General features: G+C 37.2%; 1 protein-coding gene across 1 annotated transcript in view; it reads left to right on the top strand.

The window, feature by feature from the left end:
- PHF14 (PHD finger protein 14) overlaps window positions 1-20953 on the top strand; it is a 147262-nt gene that overhangs the window by 117 nt on the left and 126192 nt on the right. Inside the window, exons 2-5 of the mRNA XM_088533441.1 lie at window positions 3553-3835; window positions 3981-4108; window positions 13690-14339; window positions 18077-18221. Coding sequence (XP_088389567.1) covers window positions 3553-3835; window positions 3981-4108; window positions 13690-14339; window positions 18077-18221 — 1206 coding nt within the window. The remainder of the gene's footprint in view (window positions 1-3552; window positions 3836-3980; window positions 4109-13689; window positions 14340-18076; window positions 18222-20953) is intronic.

Below are 20953 nucleotides of genomic sequence, written 5' to 3' on the forward strand. Positions count from 1 at the left end.
AGGAAGATCTCTGTTTTAGGCCTGTTAGACTTGAGTTGACAAAGATCTACAAAAATGATGTGTTTTTCTCAGGTTAAAATAGCTGTTTGATTACGGGGTTGCGGGACTAGAGCTTAACCCAGAGCCATGCCAATGTGTGCATTCCCACCCTGGGAGCAGAGGGAGCAGAAGGCAGCAGTGTGGCTATTGTGTCAGTCCAAAAGCAATAGAAATAGCAGCATCTTTCCTAACCCTTGAATTTAACACCTGCTGCAGCGAAAGGGAGAAGGGCCCATCTCTACCTTTGATGTCTATGATTAGTGACAACCTGAGATTTCATGCACAGACCTAAAAAGCTATTATTCATTGAGATTTGACAGCCTCTTTGAAACTCTTTGTGTGTCAGAACTCAGATCATATGTGTAAGGAAGATATGCACAGGCTAGAAATAATTTGCAATCCTAAAAATAGATAGACATTACTTATTGTGACAATTCCTACAGAAATAAAAATCCGAATTTGTTATTTCTTAACCTTTCCAATCTTGTAATTTTTAAGTTCAGAAAGCTCTTCTATTAAATACTCATATTGCTGTTTTTTAACATGTGTGCCACATAATCAGAAAAAAAAGAAAAAAAAAAACATAATTAATGGACTGAGGCCAGAGATGTAAGAAATGTTTTGCTACCTGGCAGGAACATTCCCCAGCAGCATTTCACAGCACTAGACCTTGCAGCAGACCGTAGCTTATTATTTCACAATCTTACTATTTAGAGACTATCCATACTAGATTTCCTCTTTCTGTAATTTATAACAGTTAAGACATCAGATTCAGTCTTTTCCTCTTCATGGCTTACAATATAACACAACACAAAAGAGCAGAGATCCCCGAGACAGGAGCTTGCCGTTACACTACAATTAAAGACTGAAAGCCGGAACAATTCTCTCTGGAAGGATATTTGAAGAGGTCAGTTTGCCTACTAGAGCTGGTAATGTTTTGATGAGTAACAAAAGAGTTTGGTGTTTGGATTCAAGCAGGTAGGTCATGGCTTTAACTGTCTGCTCACTGACAGGGAAAAAATGTAGATATAGGATTTCTTAGTATTCTTTCTCCATTCAGAGTTGATGGATAATTTAAAAACATACTTATTCTTGAGTTTATCCTCTAGGTGAAGAAGTGCTGTATTAGAGCATTTCTTTCTTTGACACTCAAAGCGTTCATTAACCTAAGAAGGATACTTTTAAGGTAGCTTATGTGAATACGACTTTATTCTCTCCTGACTTGCTATTGTGTAACTCCTTCTAAAATGGTCTTTACAGAAAACTAACAAAGATTCATTTATTAAAGTAAAAGTGCAGTTGCAGGATTTTTTCTCCAGCAGTGGAAGAGCGCCACAGAAGCGGAGGTTCAGACACCTATTCCTGCAACAGACTGTGCGCCCAAGCGCAGACCTGAGGTGTAGACAGCGGACTGCTCTGGTAATTGAAAACCTGACATGCTTGACGTGACCTGATATGATGAAATATTTCTAAGTAGTTTAGATATTATGCTAATGATGGAGCTGGCATGACATTTTCACACTACAGTTATTATTTCGGCTCTTTATAATCTTGCTCTAAAAATGACCTTTTTAAGATGATTCTTTTGTAGGCATGTGTAGTACTTCTTAAAAATGTTGAACCGAAAACACTTTCCAACTGTTTTAATGGATACAGTAATGACAGCAAAGTACCTCACTGCCAGCACTGCATTATTAATACCTCATTTCTGGAAGCAAAAAGGCAACCTAGTATTTCGTTATTTTTTATCATCTGCTGGGATTTGCAAAGGCCTTGCAGAAATAAGGGGATCAGATGTCCTCCCTGAAGGCTTCTTTCATCTGGCGTTAAGAACTTTCTCTTCTTTTCCCGCAATTTAAAATAGTCCAAATTTGTTAAAGGAGATCTGAATCTAGCAAAGGAGGACTCATCTTTTAATAGACAATCTGTGGGGCCAGAAATGTCTAAAGAATGATGATTGAGGAGGAACTGGTGTCTCTTGTTAATGTCTGGGCTGTATGATTTATTTAGTTTTTATTGTTCAACCTGGAGGATTTGCTGGTAACTCCTAAAAAACAGAAAAGGCAAAAAAAAAAAAAAAAGGAATTTCAGATGTTTGGATTCCGCATATTTTTATTTTTTTATTTACTTATTGAGGAATGAGCATGTAGCATGTATCTGAGTACAAAGAACATGTGCATACTATTTTCAATGAGAACATTCCTTTGGAGGGGGAAAAGGGAAAGGAAGAATAAAGAGAAATATTGGGAAAGGAGAATAGTAAATTGGGCTGGTACTGGAGAAAGGCAGAAGCGCTGAGAGCGTTCATGCTCTAGGATGGAATAGAGAGGGGAAAATAAAAATGGACAGTTGGGTGCTATAACATGTTGATGAGGAATAGGGACCGGTTGCCATTATCTCCCGTGTGATCACCTAGACTAGCTGGGACTGTGTATGTACAAACTGGAGTAACTCGGGAATTGTAGGAAACTCCAGAAAGCTAAACCAGTACCCAGACAGTCCACACTACACTTGACACACACCTGCTTTGACTTTCATGTTTAAAGGAATCAGAAGTTCCCCCACCTCTCTATAGCACTTTTCTCTCCACCATATTATATGCTCAAAGCTCTCACTTTTTGAGGGGGTCCCTCAGCCTGCTCTTCTTTGTAAACCTAAATTTGTGGTAACTGATGCCAAGCTGGCATCAAAAAAGGAATTTGTTGTGCAGTCAGACAACGTAACCAAAGTGGTGGAGGTAATGGGAGATGTCCATGTGAACACATCAGCTGTTAATGTGAAAATGGAGTGATGCAGCAGTCTTTTTGCTTCAACTCCAGATTAGAAGTTGGAGTATCACTTCCACCTCCACCTCCAGACTTGGAAGCCTGAACAAGTTATGAAAGTTCTGAAAACCCAGAAATGGATGTGCACTCACATAATGCACTGAGCAGCTCTCTGGCTAAAAAACGGCCCCGTTTTCCCCTGGACGCTGCCTGTCTTTGCTCTTTGGGCTCTGGCCCAGGGTGCTGCTGGTAGCAGCAAAGCCACCCAAGCCCTTGCCCTCACCTCCTGGCCAACCTCTGCCCCCCTCAGCTCCTGGTCACAGAGCTAATTTCACAGTAATTTTGCTTCTCCAGCATTCAACACACGTTTTTCATGAATGGCTGTTACAATCCAGTGGCAAGTTTCATTCTACTCCATGCTACATTTTTTTGTTGTTTTGTTGTTTTCCAGATTCCTCAAACTCTTGAAGTCACACGAGTGCCTCAAAGCAGTTCACATTTTACAGTGTCCCTGTTCTGCTTGCAAGCAAAGCAGGTTATCCTCTCAGTCTACCCAAACATACAAGGACTTGGGAAGCTCACAGGCTTTGCAGCACCAGCAGCTGCCTCCCCAGGGCAAGGTGACTGCCCCACATCGCTCCCCTTGGATGTGGGCCTCTCCCTACGGGGTTTTAAACCTAGCTCCTAGACTGCCGTGATGTGGTTAAGGAAAAACAGAGGGTTTTATTATTATTATTATTTTTCGCAGCTGGCGGGACCTCCCCGACCCCGCCGCGAGGCCGCCCCGCTCACGGCGCGGCGCAGCAGGCGCGCATGCGCCGTGGGGGCCGGCGGCGGCGGGGCGCGCAGGCGCAGCAGGGGCGGCGGCGGGCGCGGGTCTGCATCCGGGTCGGCGCCGCCGCCGCGCTATTGTGCGGGGAAGGGGCGCCGGGGGGCGGCGCCTGCAGCGCCGTTGCCGCCGCCGTTATTGCCGTTGCCGCCGCCGTTATTGCCGTTGCCGCCGCCGTTATTGCCGCCCTGCGCAGGCTCCAGTAAGTGCCCCCGAGCTCCTCTCCCCGCCCCTTCCCCGGGGAGATCCCTCCTGCGCGCTCGTCCCTTGGGGCGCCCGCCGTGGCGGGGGCAGCGGGGTCCCGCGCTCGGCTCCCGCGGGGCCCCCCGGCACTAACGCGCTCCGCTTTCCTCCCCTCCCGCAGTGGATCGCAGCTCCAAGAGGAGGCAGGTGAAGCCCCTGGCGGCTTCGCTGCTGGAAGCGCTAGATTATGATAGCTCCGATGACAGTGATTTTAAGGTTGGAGATGCCTCAGGTAAGTATGCGCTTTCCTCTCCTCCGAACTATCTCATCTTTATTTCATTTATTTATTTCTGTTAACAAAGCTTGCTTTCCAGCTGCTCATTTAAAGCTGTTTGGGAGGCAGTGAGTTAGTAAAGCTTGGAGACTCCTGAAATGGGTTAATGGGAATTCTTATGCTGGAAATAGGAAGCAAGTGATTGGACGAAACATCTGTAGGATGCTTCAAGCGCAGCTGAAATCTTCCCTACAGAAAACTCACAGTGATGCAGTAGATACTCTGAAAGCCGACACTCGGTCAAGTGTCAGACAAGTTTTGGCAGGAACATCGAAGTACTTTCTGTGCTGTGTTCCTTAGCTATAAAGATATCTTTTGAAATACTCAATGCTGTTTTTAAATTAAGAGTGTTCCGATTCTTTTCCTATTTTGCTAAATAACTCTTCGCAGTAATTTATTGGGCTTAACAACTTAAGTTGTCTAACTTCTCAAGATTAGATCCACTGAGTGAGTGAAAATCTTGAGAGGAAATATAATCTGTTCAGGCTTTTTATTATTTGTGCAGCAGTCAAGCTTGGGGTATCCACTCAGATACCCCCAGATGTGCAGAGGGATGTGCACATCTCTATAGCAGCATTTCCTTCCTTTGAAGGGTTTTTGTTCTGCCCTCTTTTCTATGCTTACAAATTTCTATATCTGCAGTGCGCATCTACAGAAACTTTGAACAAGATGTTAAAGCATAATGAATAAATTCAGGTATATCGGGGAGAGGCAAATAGGGGGCAGGGCCATATTTGTAGATAACTGCACACTGGCTGTTCTGTGGCATGCGTTCAGGAAAATAGAGGGATGCAGTTTGTTTACGATGTAATAGAAGCATCATGACAGCATGTCAGATAACTTAGACCTTTGTCTTCAGTACAGAAATAACAAAGCAATGTTTTCATCTGAATGTAACCTTTAAAAATATTCTGTCTCATTTAAAGACATACTTTTATATCTAGCTCTTCATATTAATGTACTTACAAATGTTTAATGATCATTTCTTCAGTGCAGGTGTTAAATATGCTCTAGTTTACCCTGATTTTTTTTCCCAAGCTTAGGCTGCCCTTGGCTGCTGTGATAGAAGGAGGCTAAAGAGACTTCTGAGAGTAAAGCTGATGTCTCTGTAAAAGTGGCTAGGGATTTAGAGGATTATTTTGTTTGAAGGGGAATGACTCTTTCTTTTAGGTAAGACTGTTGCCTTTCTTAGAGAAAAAGATTGCTGTAATAGGAAATAGTTTTTTAGTTGTCAGTGTAAAGCTCCCTACAGTGGAAGAGTAGGAAAGGCACAATTTAAGAAGAGAAGAATTGGCAATGGGATATATGAGATGCACACATAATACAGAGAATGTATATATTTTACATATATCTACATTAGATGACAGCCATTAATAAAATAAAAGAATTGGTAAATAAAACTTGCTGAGTCAACTATTCAGAATGCAGCATTCCATTCTAGTTAATCCCCTCTTTGACTTTTACACATAGCGGGACAATGTGCCTTCTAAGAGTATTCTAAGCCTAACTTCATTTTGGGGAAATAAACAATTCAATATTGTTTATCTGCATTCATAGCTTTGTTTTGGCATTTCAGAACCTATGTCACTTATAGGAGAAGTTAATACTCTGTTTAGTAAAATTTAAGATGTAGCGAAAATAGTTTGAAAGAGCAGCCGAGTTTGACACTTTACACTTTATTGAAAGGTTTTCTTTAATTTGAAAGGCAAAAGTTGTGAAGGTTCGGAGAGGTTGAGGGAAGAAAATTTTGTGAACATACAGCTGCTTAAATTGAAATAAAATTGAGTTATTATGGGTCATACTATTTACATAGTTGCAGAATATTTGAAATAGAACAGCTATGCTTGTCTAAATGAAGCTTGTCTAGTATGTCGTCCTTGAACTTGGCTGTACATTTGAGATTTGCACAGAAGTAGTAGTGAAATAAAGGGACTTTGAACATATTTATTTCAAAGTTATATGTGGGTGTGCGTATATATATATGTAAACACTCTACTAGACGAATTCTGGATTGTGAGTGATAGAGAATAGATTCTCCATTTTCTCACTATGAAATTCAACCTTCAATTATGTAATTATTATTTCCTTTTCTTTTTTTCAGTGACCATGGAGGTCTGTCTATATAAAGCCTTTTGAAAATCATAGTCTGTATTAGAATATAATATTTGCTTGGGATTTCAGTTTTTGTTTATTTGTGAAAAAATAATTAAATGTGATAGAAGGAATATGTATTGAAAATGGCCATAAATTGACTCATGCTTTCAGAAAGGTTCTGTAGGTATGGTAGTACAACAGCTCTGCATTGTACGTTTATTTGATCCACACATGCACCTAAAAATAGCAATGTTTAAATGAAAAACCAAAGCAAATCTTTAAATACTGCATTTAAAGAATTCTGAAGTTGTTTACCCTGTGTTGATTATATTTCATCCATCTCCAGCATTAGTATGGTAAATGCTAAGCAGTAACAGATGATGCTGTGAAAGTTTAACAGAATTGAGTGCTGAACAGTTCGACTGTTCTGTACGCTCTTTGTTCTGGCAGATTTCTGGGAATACATGATGCAGTAAGGATTTGAGTAGTTGGCACTTAGTACGTCCTTTGAGGAAGAAGCTTTTAGGAAGGTGTGGTTTTATGTTATGTTATGTTATGTTATTTTACATTTCTATATCCAGAGTCCCGGTACCTTACTAGATATTTTCATTATTGAAGATAGTAGCAACTCTCTAACCTCCCAACCTCCCAGAAATCCCTGTGGGAGGTATGTTCTTTTCTTACAATGTACTTAGTTCTTTTTCATTTGAATTTAGTTCATGTCAGTAGGCAGCTATTGCCTTTTTTACTTTAGAGATCTCATTTGTTTCAATGTCCTTTTAGGGGAATTGATTTTAGAACTGTTATGTACTTGTAAATTTTCTGAATGCAACTAGTTTTCAGGCCTATTGCCTTTGGATAGATCATTTTAGTGTCAAATGAAGTATTTTTTTATGGCTTGCCTGTCACTATTGCTACATAATATAAGGTAATAGTGCTATATTTTAAAGTACTGTTTATTTCTTTTTTTTTGTTTTATCAGCATCTTGACTTTTTTTTTCCTATTGTAATATATAATCTTAGTGTGAGATCTGCTCGAAACAAACGCTATGGTCCTTAGAAACCAGAGTATGCAAATGTGACTTAAAATGAAGGTACTGTGCTGTTCTGAATTGAAGCTATTTAATCGTATATTTCACAATAAAAATCAGTTATTTGAAATTTTGCTTTTGAATTAACTAGAATATACTTTTTTTTTAATTTGATGAGCACAGCCTGAGCAGTACTGATGTAAAACGCAGCGTGCTGTTGTATTGCTGTTCCCAGTAGGATTCCAAAGCAGAGATTTATTTATTTTCTTATCTTTGATCAGTGAAGTCAGTCATTTTTGGCAGCTCATGCTAAAATTGAAATGATGCTGAGACATTTAGTATGACCCCTGAACAAGGATTATGTTGTGAGTTTAAGGAGTGAAATTTCAATAGCTGTTTGCAGCAGCATAGCTAGGAATAATTGAATATGGTTGAATATTGCCTTGAAGAACTGGATTCTGCCACTGCTTCTGTTGCAGGTCTCCTAACATAAATTTTTTTAGAGGCATTTGCAAATGACTTTTTTGATGTTGAGCATGGAGCCCTACTTATTATATGTTATTCTTGCAACCAAGATCAATAGGAGCACATTTTAAAACATAGAAAATTATTCATATAAGTGCCTATGTTAGATATTCTGAAAAAAAGCAGGTGTCTTGATGTAGAAATAAAAGGTTGCATGTATCTTTATCCTTCTGTAATTTGTTGTCTCGGTGAAATGGATATTCCATTGTTGCTTTCTGGGCAGAATATTGCTATATAATGTCCGAAGCACCAAAATACTTGGCCGTAATAATGGACACTGCTGAAATATTGATGAAGAAACTAGTAGTTTCATTTTTGAGGAAGAACTTAAATCATATGTAACAGAAAAAATATTAAATGATTCAATAAATACCGAAGGTAAGAGAAAATATTGAATAACTAATTATTAGGTGAATATTTTACACAGTCTGAATTCTTGCATTCATTTGATAGCTTGCCTTTGCAACCCTAATAAGCACTTCTTCTGAGTGGAAGTATGAAGGGTCTTTTCCCTCTTTGAGGAAATGATAAATATAGATATTGTGCTCTGTGGGGTAATGTCATCCGTGTGAGCAAGACCTTTATCTGTTCAGGTGCCACTTAGATTGACTCTTTGGAGAAGCTGACTGGTGACTTCAGTCTATATTGTCTTGAGAAGCCATGAGCTTTCTGCTCTTCCAGGTGTTCATTGCCAGTAAGGGAATACTGTTTCATCTTTTTATTCCAGCGTGCAGGCAGGGTGGGTTTTGCCGTGGGATGCCCTTAATTTTATTTTTCTCCCGACGGTGATTCTTTATGTCTCTTCATCTCTTAACAGTCTTTTCTTTACAGAGTCCTGGCTTGTTGTTTCAGGTCATTCTGCTTTGTCCATCAGGCTTGCGAAAACAGGATTTTCATGACCTTCTACTTCACTGCTTTCTTGTCCATTTCCCCATCTCTTGTATCTGCCCATCTCTTGTGTGTTTTATGCTGCTGGAGAAAGTTCCTTTCAGCTTTATTAGCTCCGTGGAGTGGCCCTCTACAGTCTGGTCACTTCTGAAGTCTAGACATGCTTAATTCCAGACACAGGCTCAATCCTTTTACAGATGTTGGCTGTCTTCTGTATGACATGGAACTTGAAGATATACCTGGGAAAAAGTGTTCTAGTCAATATTAAATATTCATATTTTCATCTAACTTCACTTTCAAGAAGGGTAGAATCATTTGCATTGGAATTCAGCTGTATGGATTATTTGGACTGCAGCTTTGCTAAAGGAAATCATGTAGCATGTAATGTTTCATCCCAAATGAATGAAGTTTGATAACATAAATGGATAAAGACTGCAGTTGAAACTGGGATGTGTCAAAAAATTAGGAAGTAGTGCTACCACTCCATCTGTGTTGCAGCACTGTAAATTGAGACAACTGCTAGTGACTTCAGTCAAGATGGGCACCGTACTGTGCTGAGCACTTTCAGACTTGAGCAGACATCTATTGAAATGCTATGTGATATAATTTCTGCTGGTGTCGAAGTGAGAGTTCTGCCACAGAGAGTACTAGACAATTTTTATTTATGTTCCTCTGAGTCTTCATCCTTTTTCCAATTAAATTAAATACACCATAATTGGAAACAAGTGTGATTATGAGTTTGTAATCGTAGTTTCATTTCCTGGTCTTCCCAATTTACATCTGTAATTAATAGCAAAGCTTAGATATATATTTTTTGCAATTAGATGAAAAATCATTTTCTCTTCTCTTTATCTTAATCTATTTTGTGCTATTTGTTCTTAGCTATGTTTGGCAATGTCATTTTTTTTTATTTGTCAATATTACCAGTATTAAATTGCTAGTAGCCTGCCAGTGTTAAATACTTAGGATATCATGGTATGATTACCTACAAAATAGGATAAAAATCCAATGTCATAAATATAACTGATCGCTAGATTCTTCTATTTGAAGTTACAGTGAAAAGTGAGCTATTAAGCCATGGCCATTCCTGCTTTCAGTACAGCTGAAGCTGATGGATCTTGGTGTTATGGAGCTCTCTGACTTCAGACTACTAGACAAATGCAAGTGGGAATTTACCAGTCCCAAAGTGTGGCCTTTGGCAAATTGGCAGCTTATATATTTTCATGTGTAACCTAGGTTTCTCTGCTTTTTCTCTCTCTCTTTTTTTTTTTTATATATATGTATGCTTAAAAAAATCAGAGTTTTCTGGTTAATTTAAATCTTGATTTTTTTTTTTAATTTATCTGCTATTTCAAGATCAGAAGTGTAGTCAATGCAGCTTTTCTTACCCATATTCTGTATAGCACATATATAAGCGGTTTTTTGTGATCTCTGGAGCTGTTCTTGTAAGGAAGTATTTTAGTGTGTTCTGCTGTTACCAAAGCATTTTATGGAGCTGAGGCTTCTACCAGTGATGTCAGGGTGATTTTGCATGTAAGCCATGTGTCCACCTGGAGTATAGGAAACAAATGTGGAGACACATCTGAACTGGGTGATGGTAACGGCTGCTGTCTCTTGCAAAATAATGAAAAAGAAAGAATGAAATTTTTTAACCAAATTGAAGAAATTTCCCAAATGGTGCCAGGCACTTCTGTTCTGCCACCTACATTCGTCAGGCTTTATTTCTGTAAGAACCAGACCCCAAACTGAGTCTGAGGAGTTAGTGTTTTAATTAATCTTCAATTAAAAATGAGCAAGAAAAGTTATTGGTAAGCTGTATCCTGCAGGTAAGAATCAGCCTGTGGGTGTCCATGTACTTAAACAGAGTAGTTCTTACTCTCCATGCACTTTTTTTTAATATTTATTTTATGAGAACACACAAATTTATGGGATGCTGAGCTGAAAGTTACTTTTAAAATGATCCTTGGAAAAGTTTATTTAATTGTAGAGCTTTTTACGGTCGTGATTTCAGTGGTGTAATAACTTTCCACCGCAGTATTGTGCATAGCATATATCTGAAAACAACTTATGTGGAGATTAATAGTCAATTCCTATTGACTCACAACTGTCAATCACGTTTTTTTCTTCAGTTGCTGCTGGAGCACATATATTTTGAATTCTGTGAATTCCTCGCAGAATTGCCCTCTTTGGAGTTGGCTGCCACCTGCTGTTGTGCTCAGCGGAACTGAAGCTACGAGCGGCACTGGGATAAATGATGCCTTGCCCACAGCCGTGACCTCTGGTACTTGTTCTCAGTGGAGCTCTGTATTCTTTAATAGATGCCAGTGTACCTGGCCCCATGCTTCTCTGAGAGTAGCTTGGCTCCTCTCCCATAGGGGACAACAGGATATGGCTGCCGATTTGAAAGAGCCATTCTTTAGGAATTTCTTTGATGGAGAAAATTGTATGCTACAGCCTCTTCCAAATTGTAAGTGTATCTGACACAAGAACGGCTGCAAAAATAGCTGTTATCACTAAATAGCTCTTCTAGGAAAGTACCCATCATAGTGGATGTATTCAGAGAGAAGAGGGATATCCCTCAGTGCAGTTATCTCAGGGGTGCACATGCATACAAAGAAATCTGAGCAGAAGAAAGATAGAAAACATAATGTGCAGGTAAAAGACAAAGGTAGAGAGAACTTGAAGGACACCAATGAACAGAACTACAGTTTATTCTCTGATTTATATTGTTTGCACTGTGTGAAGCAGCTGGAGGGTATTCTCAGTGCTACAACGTAGTGATTTATAAAATCACTATGGGCAACTTAGAATGTTAGTGGAGATGAAACTGTCCCCAGACCGAGATCCAAGAAAAGCTGAAGTGAAAGTCTTAATTTTAGAAGATATTTAAGTTTAATTAGCACAATTAGAGTGCCCAGAAACCTTAAATTGTTGTCATGGCATTATAATGGAGGTGTAAACCAAAAGAAAATATAATAAGGCAGCTTAAAAATGCAGCTAATTCTGGCACAGAAAACAATCTGCTACCTTATTCCTGCTGAGATGTGTAATGCCCAATGGCATTATAGGGCAGATTTAACATTGTTTGCATTTTTAATACTGTGGAATCTAACATAAGTATATTTAACTTGATTAAAAATTTCAGAGGTACAGAATTGGCGATAGGTGCGAAGTAACTACATGTATTTTGTTTTAATTTTTAGATACATATATTCAGAATCATTATTGTATTTAATATTCTTAGTACTAAATTACATAAGAGCCTGTGAAATAGAATGTAAAATACACTTTGCTATTAAACGTGCATGTGACGTCTGTAATAGGCATGACCAGTACAGTCTAACTTTGAGGAGCTGACAAATACGTATCCAAGAAAAGCTATTGTAACATAAAAGTAAGTTATTAGATTGCATATTAGTTAATACCTTTTTTTTTTTTTTACATATGTATTCTTTTATTTCAAAACTTCAGTTTTTATATTTGTATTTTTATTGCTGCCGCTAAGGCTGGCAGTTGTAGGACAGTAACTAAATTACTGCTAGAGCAGAAATCCGCACTATATCTTTTGTGATGGCATTCTCCTTGCTTTCTATAAAGTAGAATATGTGTATGTATCTTTTACTTTTTATAAGCTTGCAAGATATATCATTCACCTGATCTTAATAAGTGACAATAGTGTTGCAGTTGGTAGTTCTTTTTTTTTTTAAAAAAAAAAAAAAAAATATTTCCGTTGATAATTATATAATTTATTCATCAGATTCTTTCTTTTTCCCATGCAAGCGTACACATAAAGAATAAAATTGTCCAGTACATACAGTTAACAGCTGAATTACTGGTTAGTCATAGATAGTTTCTGTAGAGCTAAAATAAAGCAGTGTATGAAATGCACAGCATAGTCTTTTACTGGCATGGGAAGCACACTGCTGCTTGGTTGCTTGGTTTATTTGGCTTTACACAGAGATGGATATGCACAGAAATTCTCTCTTACTAGGGTAATATTGAGCATTATTCCTTTTGGCTAGTAAGTAAAATGTAGTAAAAAGAAAAAAAAAAAAAAAAAAAAGGGGATTTTTTCGTTTTAAAGACTTAACCTGTTTCTTTTCTAGTTGCATTTACCCATACCTGACAATTCACAGAGAAGCTGTTGATGCCTCTGAACAACTTGAAAATTGTAGCAGTTGCCTCACTGATCTCTTAATTGGTTGAAGCAACTTTGTACTTTTTCTTATATTTTTAAAATTTCTTCATTAAAACTAATACTGTAAATTAAAAGTGCTGGGAGAATAAAAGTTGAGAGAGACATAAGACTTTGTTTTGTTGTTGTTGGATAGGGATCCACTCCTCTTCCCTATCTTTTGATTTGAATAATATCATGGGTTTTATAAGGTTAGAATTTATGCATAGTTTCCAGCTTCAGCACTGAATCAAGCATGACTCTTGTGGGATTAATAAGTACAATACCATTGGAAAGAAAGAAAAAAAATAAATAGATAAAGAAGAACCAAGCCTAAAACAGAACATATGATTAGCTGCATTGTTGTTGATACTTGCCATGTAAATTCTTCATTTTGTAATTTTTAGTCTCTTTTATGGGTTAGCTATTTTATTTTCAGTATTTTGAATATTTAGAAAATATTGCCAAAACTTAGAACAGGAATGCTCAGTCTAAGCATAAGCAGTCTAAGATGTGACTTAACATGGACACTTTTATCTGTTTTGTGCTATTGCTTGTTGTTAATATAAGCTGCAGTTGAAAAGAACACTTAACATTCATTTAATTAATTCTACCATCTATTTTGCCATCTTAAAATGTGCTCGTGTTTAAGAGATTCTCAACATACCACTCGAAATAGCAGCTGCATCAACTGAAAATATAGGTGAAGTTCCTTATGAGGGAGGAACGTGCATCATTCTTTTGTTTAACAACTTGCTTCAACAGAGTTTATTTTTTGGGGGTACATTTGTGTCAGAACTTTTTTTAAATTTTCATATGCTTAACAGATTCTGAAGGAAGTGGTCACGGGAGTGAAGATGCTTCAAAGGACAGTGGTGAAGGTTCCTGTACTGAATCAGAAGAAAATATCTTGGAGGAGGAATTGCCAGAAGAGAAAGCAGAAGAGCAACAGCTAAAAAGTTCCACTGAAGAAGAGGTGCCAGCAGCAGACAAGGAGGTAATTAAAACTGAAAAGAAAGATCAGGAAGAAGAAGAAGAAAAGCCAAAAAAAAAGAAGGAGAAAGAGAAAGCAGCTGAACCTGATCCCGTGGCAGATGAACAGACAAGTGAACCCAAAAAATGGAATTTGCGCAGGAACCGACCTTTGCTGGATTTTGTGTCAATGGAGGAACTAAACGATATGGATGACTATGATAGTGAAGATGATAATGACTGGCGGCCTACTGCTGAGAAAAGAAAAGGAAAAAATGCACTACGGAAAGAGGGAAGCGATGGAGATAATGAGGATGATGAAGATGACGGGAGCGGAAGTGATGAGGATGACAATGATGAGGAAGGCAATGAAGAAGATAATAGCAGCACAGCTAGTGATGGAGGATCCAAGAAGAAGAAGAATAAAGTCCTTAACAGGAATAATGCAGATGATGAAGAACTGACAAATGATAGCCTGGCTCTTTCACAAAGCAAGAGTAATGAGGTAGTGCAACCAACTTTCTATAATATGTCTGTTGAGAAATGGAAACCACTCTCCAGTGCTATTCTGTTAATTTGAAAAGCTAAACTGATTGACTGAAATTCTGTTTACAGGATTTTGAGGAATAAACGAAGCAGCAAATTGTGCTAAATAGACACTGCATGTTAAATAAACTTGCTTGGACCATTTGGCCAGTTTAATGCCACTAAAGTCAATAGAGACTCTTGTCTTTAGTGGGGTTTGGATTAGTTGTAATGTAAATAGGAGGTCCACTATGCAAATTAACATGCATCAGTGAGAGGTTTAGGTCTGTTTTAGCCTGAATGTTCTGTATCCATAATGATCCAAGAATTAGGAGTGTCTTTTACATATTTGTGAAATATCTGAAGTGGGAGGTTGTTCTTTATCCTAACCCTTGTCTGCAGCTAACTCAAAGAGTGAGAACTAAGTTTCCTGGTAGAACAATTCTAAATAAAGACTTACTGCCCTCTGGATTAGGATCAGCTAGGATAATCATGGTAATTTGTGTTGGTTTTGCTTATAATGCACACAAACACAATAACTTCTTACAGTACTAAAATGCATTTGTGGGCTATTATTAATAAGTTAAATAACTTCTAATTGCAGAATGTGAAAATGGTACGTTAAGTGCCTGATTCTTTATTTTTTTTGATGCACAATTGCTATTGCTTTTAATATTTTTCTGTGGAAAAAAATAAGATACTAGTTTGTTAGTTACTAGCTTGGTTGACTTCATGTATCATAATCACAAAATTTTTAACAAGGTAAAAGTAATTGCTGTAAAATTTCTCCTGAAAATTCAGAAGATAATTGAAACATGAACATAAGATTTAGTTTTCAATAAATCTTACTGGAATGATGCTATTTAAAGTTCTCCATTTTATCTTTATTTTAAGGTGTGAAGAAGTAGAGAACAGAACAGAGTCTTTGGAAGAATGAAAGGTCTATGTATATTGCGTTATATATTGCATATTTTATATTTATTTTTATATATGTAATGTGCAGTGATGTATGCACAGATATATATCAAATTTTATATGCATATATAATTTCAATTATAAGCAGTACGGCTTTAATTACTAATGATTGTGATTAAGAAAAAATGCATAATTTTGTACTTTTATGTAGGCATCTAGTGTTTTTATATTAATGTGGCGTAGATGCTTGAAGTTATGGACTCTTGCATTGGTATCACTTTGATGGGGACCAAGTCAGTATTTTAACATCACTTGTCATCTGCAGTCTACAGAAGCTAAATGTTGCCCTGTTGTCACACAGCTGGCTTAGCAATAACCTGTAAAATGAATTTCATCTTCAAGGCTGCCTTGTGAGGGGGAGCATCTTAGTTTCTCATCCTGGTCGGGCTTCTCTCTCTCTCTGTGAAATGCCAGCGTCTTCACTGGCATTTTTTGGGCTCAGGAGCTGAAAGAGCTCCATGGATATTGATACCCAAACTGAAGATCATTGTTTTCAGGCTCTTTTTTTTTTTTTTTTTTTCCTAATTTGTTTCCCATCAAGAAGGGAGATGCCAGCCTTGATTGTATTCTTGAATATGTACCTAATTTCCACTGACTTGTAAAATTAAGTCTGTTTCAGCAGGCAAATTAATGCATAGTTGCTGTAGGAAAAAGAAATCAAGTAATTAACTCTGAACAAGAAATCGTGGCCTTAGCATGTATTCTTCCGTCCCTTTTCTCCACTCCTTCATTTTTGGTCTGTTTTTGTTTAATCACCTGCAAAAAATATTTTAAAATCTGCATTTACTGTATTTTAACTTCACTCTAATATACTGTGTATTTTTCTAGCATAAGCACAAACAGACAAACTTGCACTTTATTTCTTAGTGTCAAGCACCATTAGTAGATACATAGTGTTTTTCTGGTTTTAGAAGTTCTAGCACCCTTTTTGTTTTTTAATTTTTTTTGAGCCTTAAAATACCAGAAACTGCGGTTACCTAGTGATTTGGGTGGAGATCCCTCCTCTTACTCAGTTCAAGCACCAGAGGAGTTCAGGTGTGGGCAGCGTCTCTTGTCTCTATAATGCTCCTATGCGCTAGACCAGCAGGGGCAACTTCTGGGCTAGGGCTTTCCAGGTGCTTCCATGGAGGGAGCAGGGAGCAGCATATACAGTCCAGATCCCTCTAGAGCTCTGTGAGAAATTAAGTTTTTCTGCTGCTCTGTGTCTGACCTGTAGGTCTTCAGTTAGCTTTGCACAGTTACATCCTAACAGATCAAAACTTGGTGCACTTCCATCAGTGGTTGATTCTTTTGTTTTACTTAATTTTGCATATATTCTCAACACATAAACAGCTAATGTTATTTCAGTGTTTACCTTGCAGTGCAGTTCTGTTCATTTAAAGTAACAGGTTTTATATATTTTTTTTCTTCTAGTTACAAGAATGTGGGTTTGTATTAACAGACATAGCAAATTTATTTTAAATTTGCCCTAGTTAAGCAAATAACAGTTGAAGGTTTTATCAGAAAAACATGGCTTTTCACTAGGGTTCTTCAAATTGTATGACATCTGAGGACCCTGTGGAGCAGCTGATCAGCCAACATTATTGAATGTCTACTAATGTTTTTCTGTCTATGATGTGACTGGTAAGCTAAGTGTGTATATTTTGAGTAATAACAGGACACAGTATTTCTGAAAAACCGTGCAAGTTGTTTGCTTGTCATACAATATTTATAACCTTGTGCTAAGAGGAGGCTATTGGAAGAAATGTTCATTAACTCTGGATCTTGCAGAGGGGAATCTTGTCCTTTTTGCAATCAGTGAAGCAAGTCTGGCCTCATAAATGGTTGTCTAAACTTTCATTTCTAGTTCTAGAGGATTTTTTTTTTAAGTTCATATTTTCCTAATGTATTTAGATAGTAGAGTGCCAGAGAACACCTCTGAGGTTTTCTAGGGCAAAAATGTTCTGATAAGTCACCTTTTTTTACCATAAGGTGAAGTAGGAGACAACAACTTTAGATGGGAGAGATACTTTCCGTCTTGATTTTGATTTTAAAATTGAACAAAGAAAATGGGGAAAAACAAACAAACAAACAAAAACAAAAAAGCAAGCTTTATGTGATAAGCCTGCAGTACAAAAAGGCTTCATTCAAAAATGAAGCCTTTCAACAATTTTTTTTGAGCGTGTGTGTATACTTCCTGGATCAGACTGAAGGGATGTTGTCAGTGATAATCTGTAGAGAACAGAGAACTATCAGAGTAAGAATTTAAGTTCTTTAAGAGTGAATACCAGCTTCTGTTAGCATTCGTGATAATTTTCACCTGCCTACGCTACGCGGGCATAATATTGCAGCTAAGTCGTAAATAGGATGGGGGAAAGAGGAAAAATGTTTTGAAAGGGATTTATTTTTTTTTGAATGGTTTCCTGAGCGTTTTTGTTCTTTTTTACACACAATATACACGTTGATGGTTTAAGTCAAACGTATGATGGAGTCCTAGGAAATAAGGCTCTTTGCTGGCTTTCAGACCTTGGCAGATCTACAGCTATGTGGATCAGATTGTATCTGGCTTTTTATTCCTCTTCTATGCTAAATATTTTCAGAATAAAAATAACAAAGTATTTGAAACTTATTCTTGTGGAAATAATTTGCCATCTTTGTTTTTTTTTTCCCTGCAAAATTGTGCAAATGCGTATTTTTTTTTTGTTTGTTTAAGTAAAATGGAGGCTCCTTACATAATGTACATCTTTATTTTTTTGATGTTAGGACTCATTGATCCTTGAGAAGTCTCAAAATTGGAGTTCCCAGAAGATGGACCATATCCTGATTTGTTGCGTTTGCCTTGGAGATAACAGTGAAGATGCCGATGAGATAATCCAGTGTGACAACTGTGGGATAACAGTACATGAAGGTAATAAAGTCCATATATTCTTGCTGTGGAAGGAGAATATTTGCTTTGATTGTATATTGCTTTCTTGAACAAATGAATGAAGCCTGTAAAATGAGGTGTATGGTTTTTTTGTTTTGTTTTTAATACAACGTGAATTCTTCTAGCAGTGAAACATTTATCTTTTATCTTAGCAAAGCAAATATAAGCAAGTGTGGGGCACGTGTACAGATACTCTCAGAATGAGTCCCAGGTTGCAAATCCTAGAACTATAGATTATATTGTCAGAATATGATTCTGAAATATCATATTAAATATATTTAATGCAAATATACGCAATATTACCTATGCAAAATTGATTGCATAGCTTGGGTTTGAGATTTTGACAAAAGAAAGTCTTTATCAAAAAAGTCCTTTTGAATTTATGGTTTTGCTACTGCAAAGACAGAGGAGAAAAAGAGATCGTCTGATGCTGTTACTTACATGCAAAAACAGGTAGTCTTGAACTTTCTCATTTGAAAGAGGGAAATTGTAAAGTGTAAAAACCTCAAATTGTTAGTTTACTAATTCCTGGAAATCTCTCAATGTAGGAGGCTTTTTATTAGATGAAGAGAGAGAAGGAATGATTGTATAACTAGCATAATGCACTTGTTTGCTTTGTTGGTTTCAGCATAAAAATATGAAGCTCAAAATTTTGTCTTTCTGTGCGTTGTGAAGTAGTAGCTTGTTTGCTGTAATTTCATATGTTTTGTATATGCTGGCTAATAATCAAGTTAAAAAATAATCCGAAAAGAGAATAGAGAGTATGAACCTCTTTTGATAGTCTGGTTTTCCCAATTCTGAAGGAATATTTCCTGAATCATAGAGTCATTATGGCCCTTCGAGGTCATTGAGTCCAACCGTAAATAATAAAATTCCATATGCTCATCTCAGAATTATTTATTAAAGGCATTTATTTAATTCTTGCCCTGTCCAAAAATGTCATGGAGTTTTTCAACAGAATAGACATTCGTTTTTTCAGATAGGAATTGGAACCTGCTTTTATTAATCCCCTTACTGCAGTTCTGTGTTCTCATCCCAGATGGAAAATGGCTTCAAAACAGGGTCTTCCATGCTGTGAGCTGCAGTGTGGGCCTCTGTTTGACACCCATTAGAAACCGAGCAGTTGAACACCAACCTCTGGGGCCGAGGGTGGAATTCAGCTTCAGGTTCCGATGTTTAATATTTAGTGTCAGCATCTACACTAGAAGGCTGAACCTAGTGAAGTCTTTTGGAGAGTTAATCCATCCAGTTGGTGGAGCTTAGCAAGCTTTTCAGCTGGCCACACACTTAATTTGTGATGAGTCAACTCACTCTCTAGATGCCTTTAGCATTGGTTAGATCTTTTTTAACTCTAAAGAGGAATCCCTAAAATCCTCTGTAACATGTGTTTAATGATTGTACAATTAGGCATGGTGGGTTTATGTTCAAGTGCAGAATGAAGCTCTTAGAAAAAAATATTCTCTTTTGCTTTTTTAGGATAAAACAATGACAAATCTGTTGCTTATTCCAGAGAAGTGATTTAAAAAGAATAATAAAAAAACACTTTATTTTCAGTTTGCTAAACTTTTGTCTATGTCTGATGATAGTTAATTTTCTCTAGTTAGAAGGTCACTTGAATTTTGATAGTTAAAAATTTGTCTAAAAGTAAGTCTCATTATCTTTTAAAAATAACTCTTATAGGCAGATTCTTCTTAGTCCCATTGATATGAAGAGTATAGTTTATAACAGCTTTTATTGTTATTGCAACAAAAATAAAATAGATAAGTGTGGGGGTTTAAATTGCTAGTTTGTTTGGGTAAATTTTACAGTCCAAAAAGCTGAATAACTAAGGGTTTCATTTGTTATTAAAAGTTCAGTTGCCTGTGATTTATGTTAATAATGATACCTGATGAGGAGCATATTTAAAGCATCTGTGGAGTCCTGTTTGTGGAAGTATTAGGAAAATAAAGTGAACTGAGTAGGTGAAAGCGCTGATTATGATTAAAAATGTAAGTTTCCTCTGCAACAAGCTGAACTTCAAATCTCTAGTTAAGTGCGCTAGATTTAAGAGTTTTATTTAAGTTTTATTTAAGAGCTTGTGTCCTTTGAAGATTCTGTGATTTTATATTGTTATCATTGGAAAAAAAAAAAGTTCATAGTTCTGGGAAAAAAATCTTCCTTATTAAATTTGTAACAGTAGTGTTACTTTTCAGAGTACTTACTGCTTCTGTGTGCAGGTAATCCTCATTTTTTTAATAAAGAACTTGTTAGGCACTAATCTGCCATTCTGGATAAGCATTTCTGTGGTAAGAACTTGTACAAGCAGGGCTCCTCCGACTGCCCTGTCAGTTTTTCTGACACTGGTTGCAGCGCGTCTGAGGAAAAGGTCTGGTGCGTATCACAGCCTGGGAAGCAACCGTAGGTAGCGTGCTGCCTGCTAGTGCTAGTGGTGTAGTTGCTGTGAGTTAAATTAGAACAAAGTTTTAGATTTTCCCAGTTTTTTCTTCTTCCAATTCCTGTATTTGTTGCTTGTTGCTTTGCTGTAATTTTTATGGTAGGGAATAAAATTCCCATGCTAAAAACAGCAGCGTAGTCTCCAAATGCTTTAAAACAGTGCAGCAGGACATTAGTTTTTGCATTTTAATTTTGTAACATACTGTGGTCTACAGCTATCTAATATGCAAATTCATTTTGTAAAATTGTATATTTTGCTAATCCCCATTATATTAAGCCAC

This window comes from Tinamus guttatus, unplaced genomic scaffold, assembly GCF_059628265.1.
Source record: "Tinamus guttatus ecotype Peru unplaced genomic scaffold, ASM5962826v1 Tinamus_guttatus_pri_ptg000503l, whole genome shotgun sequence".
NCBI lineage: Eukaryota > Metazoa > Chordata > Aves > Tinamiformes > Tinamidae > Tinamus > Tinamus guttatus.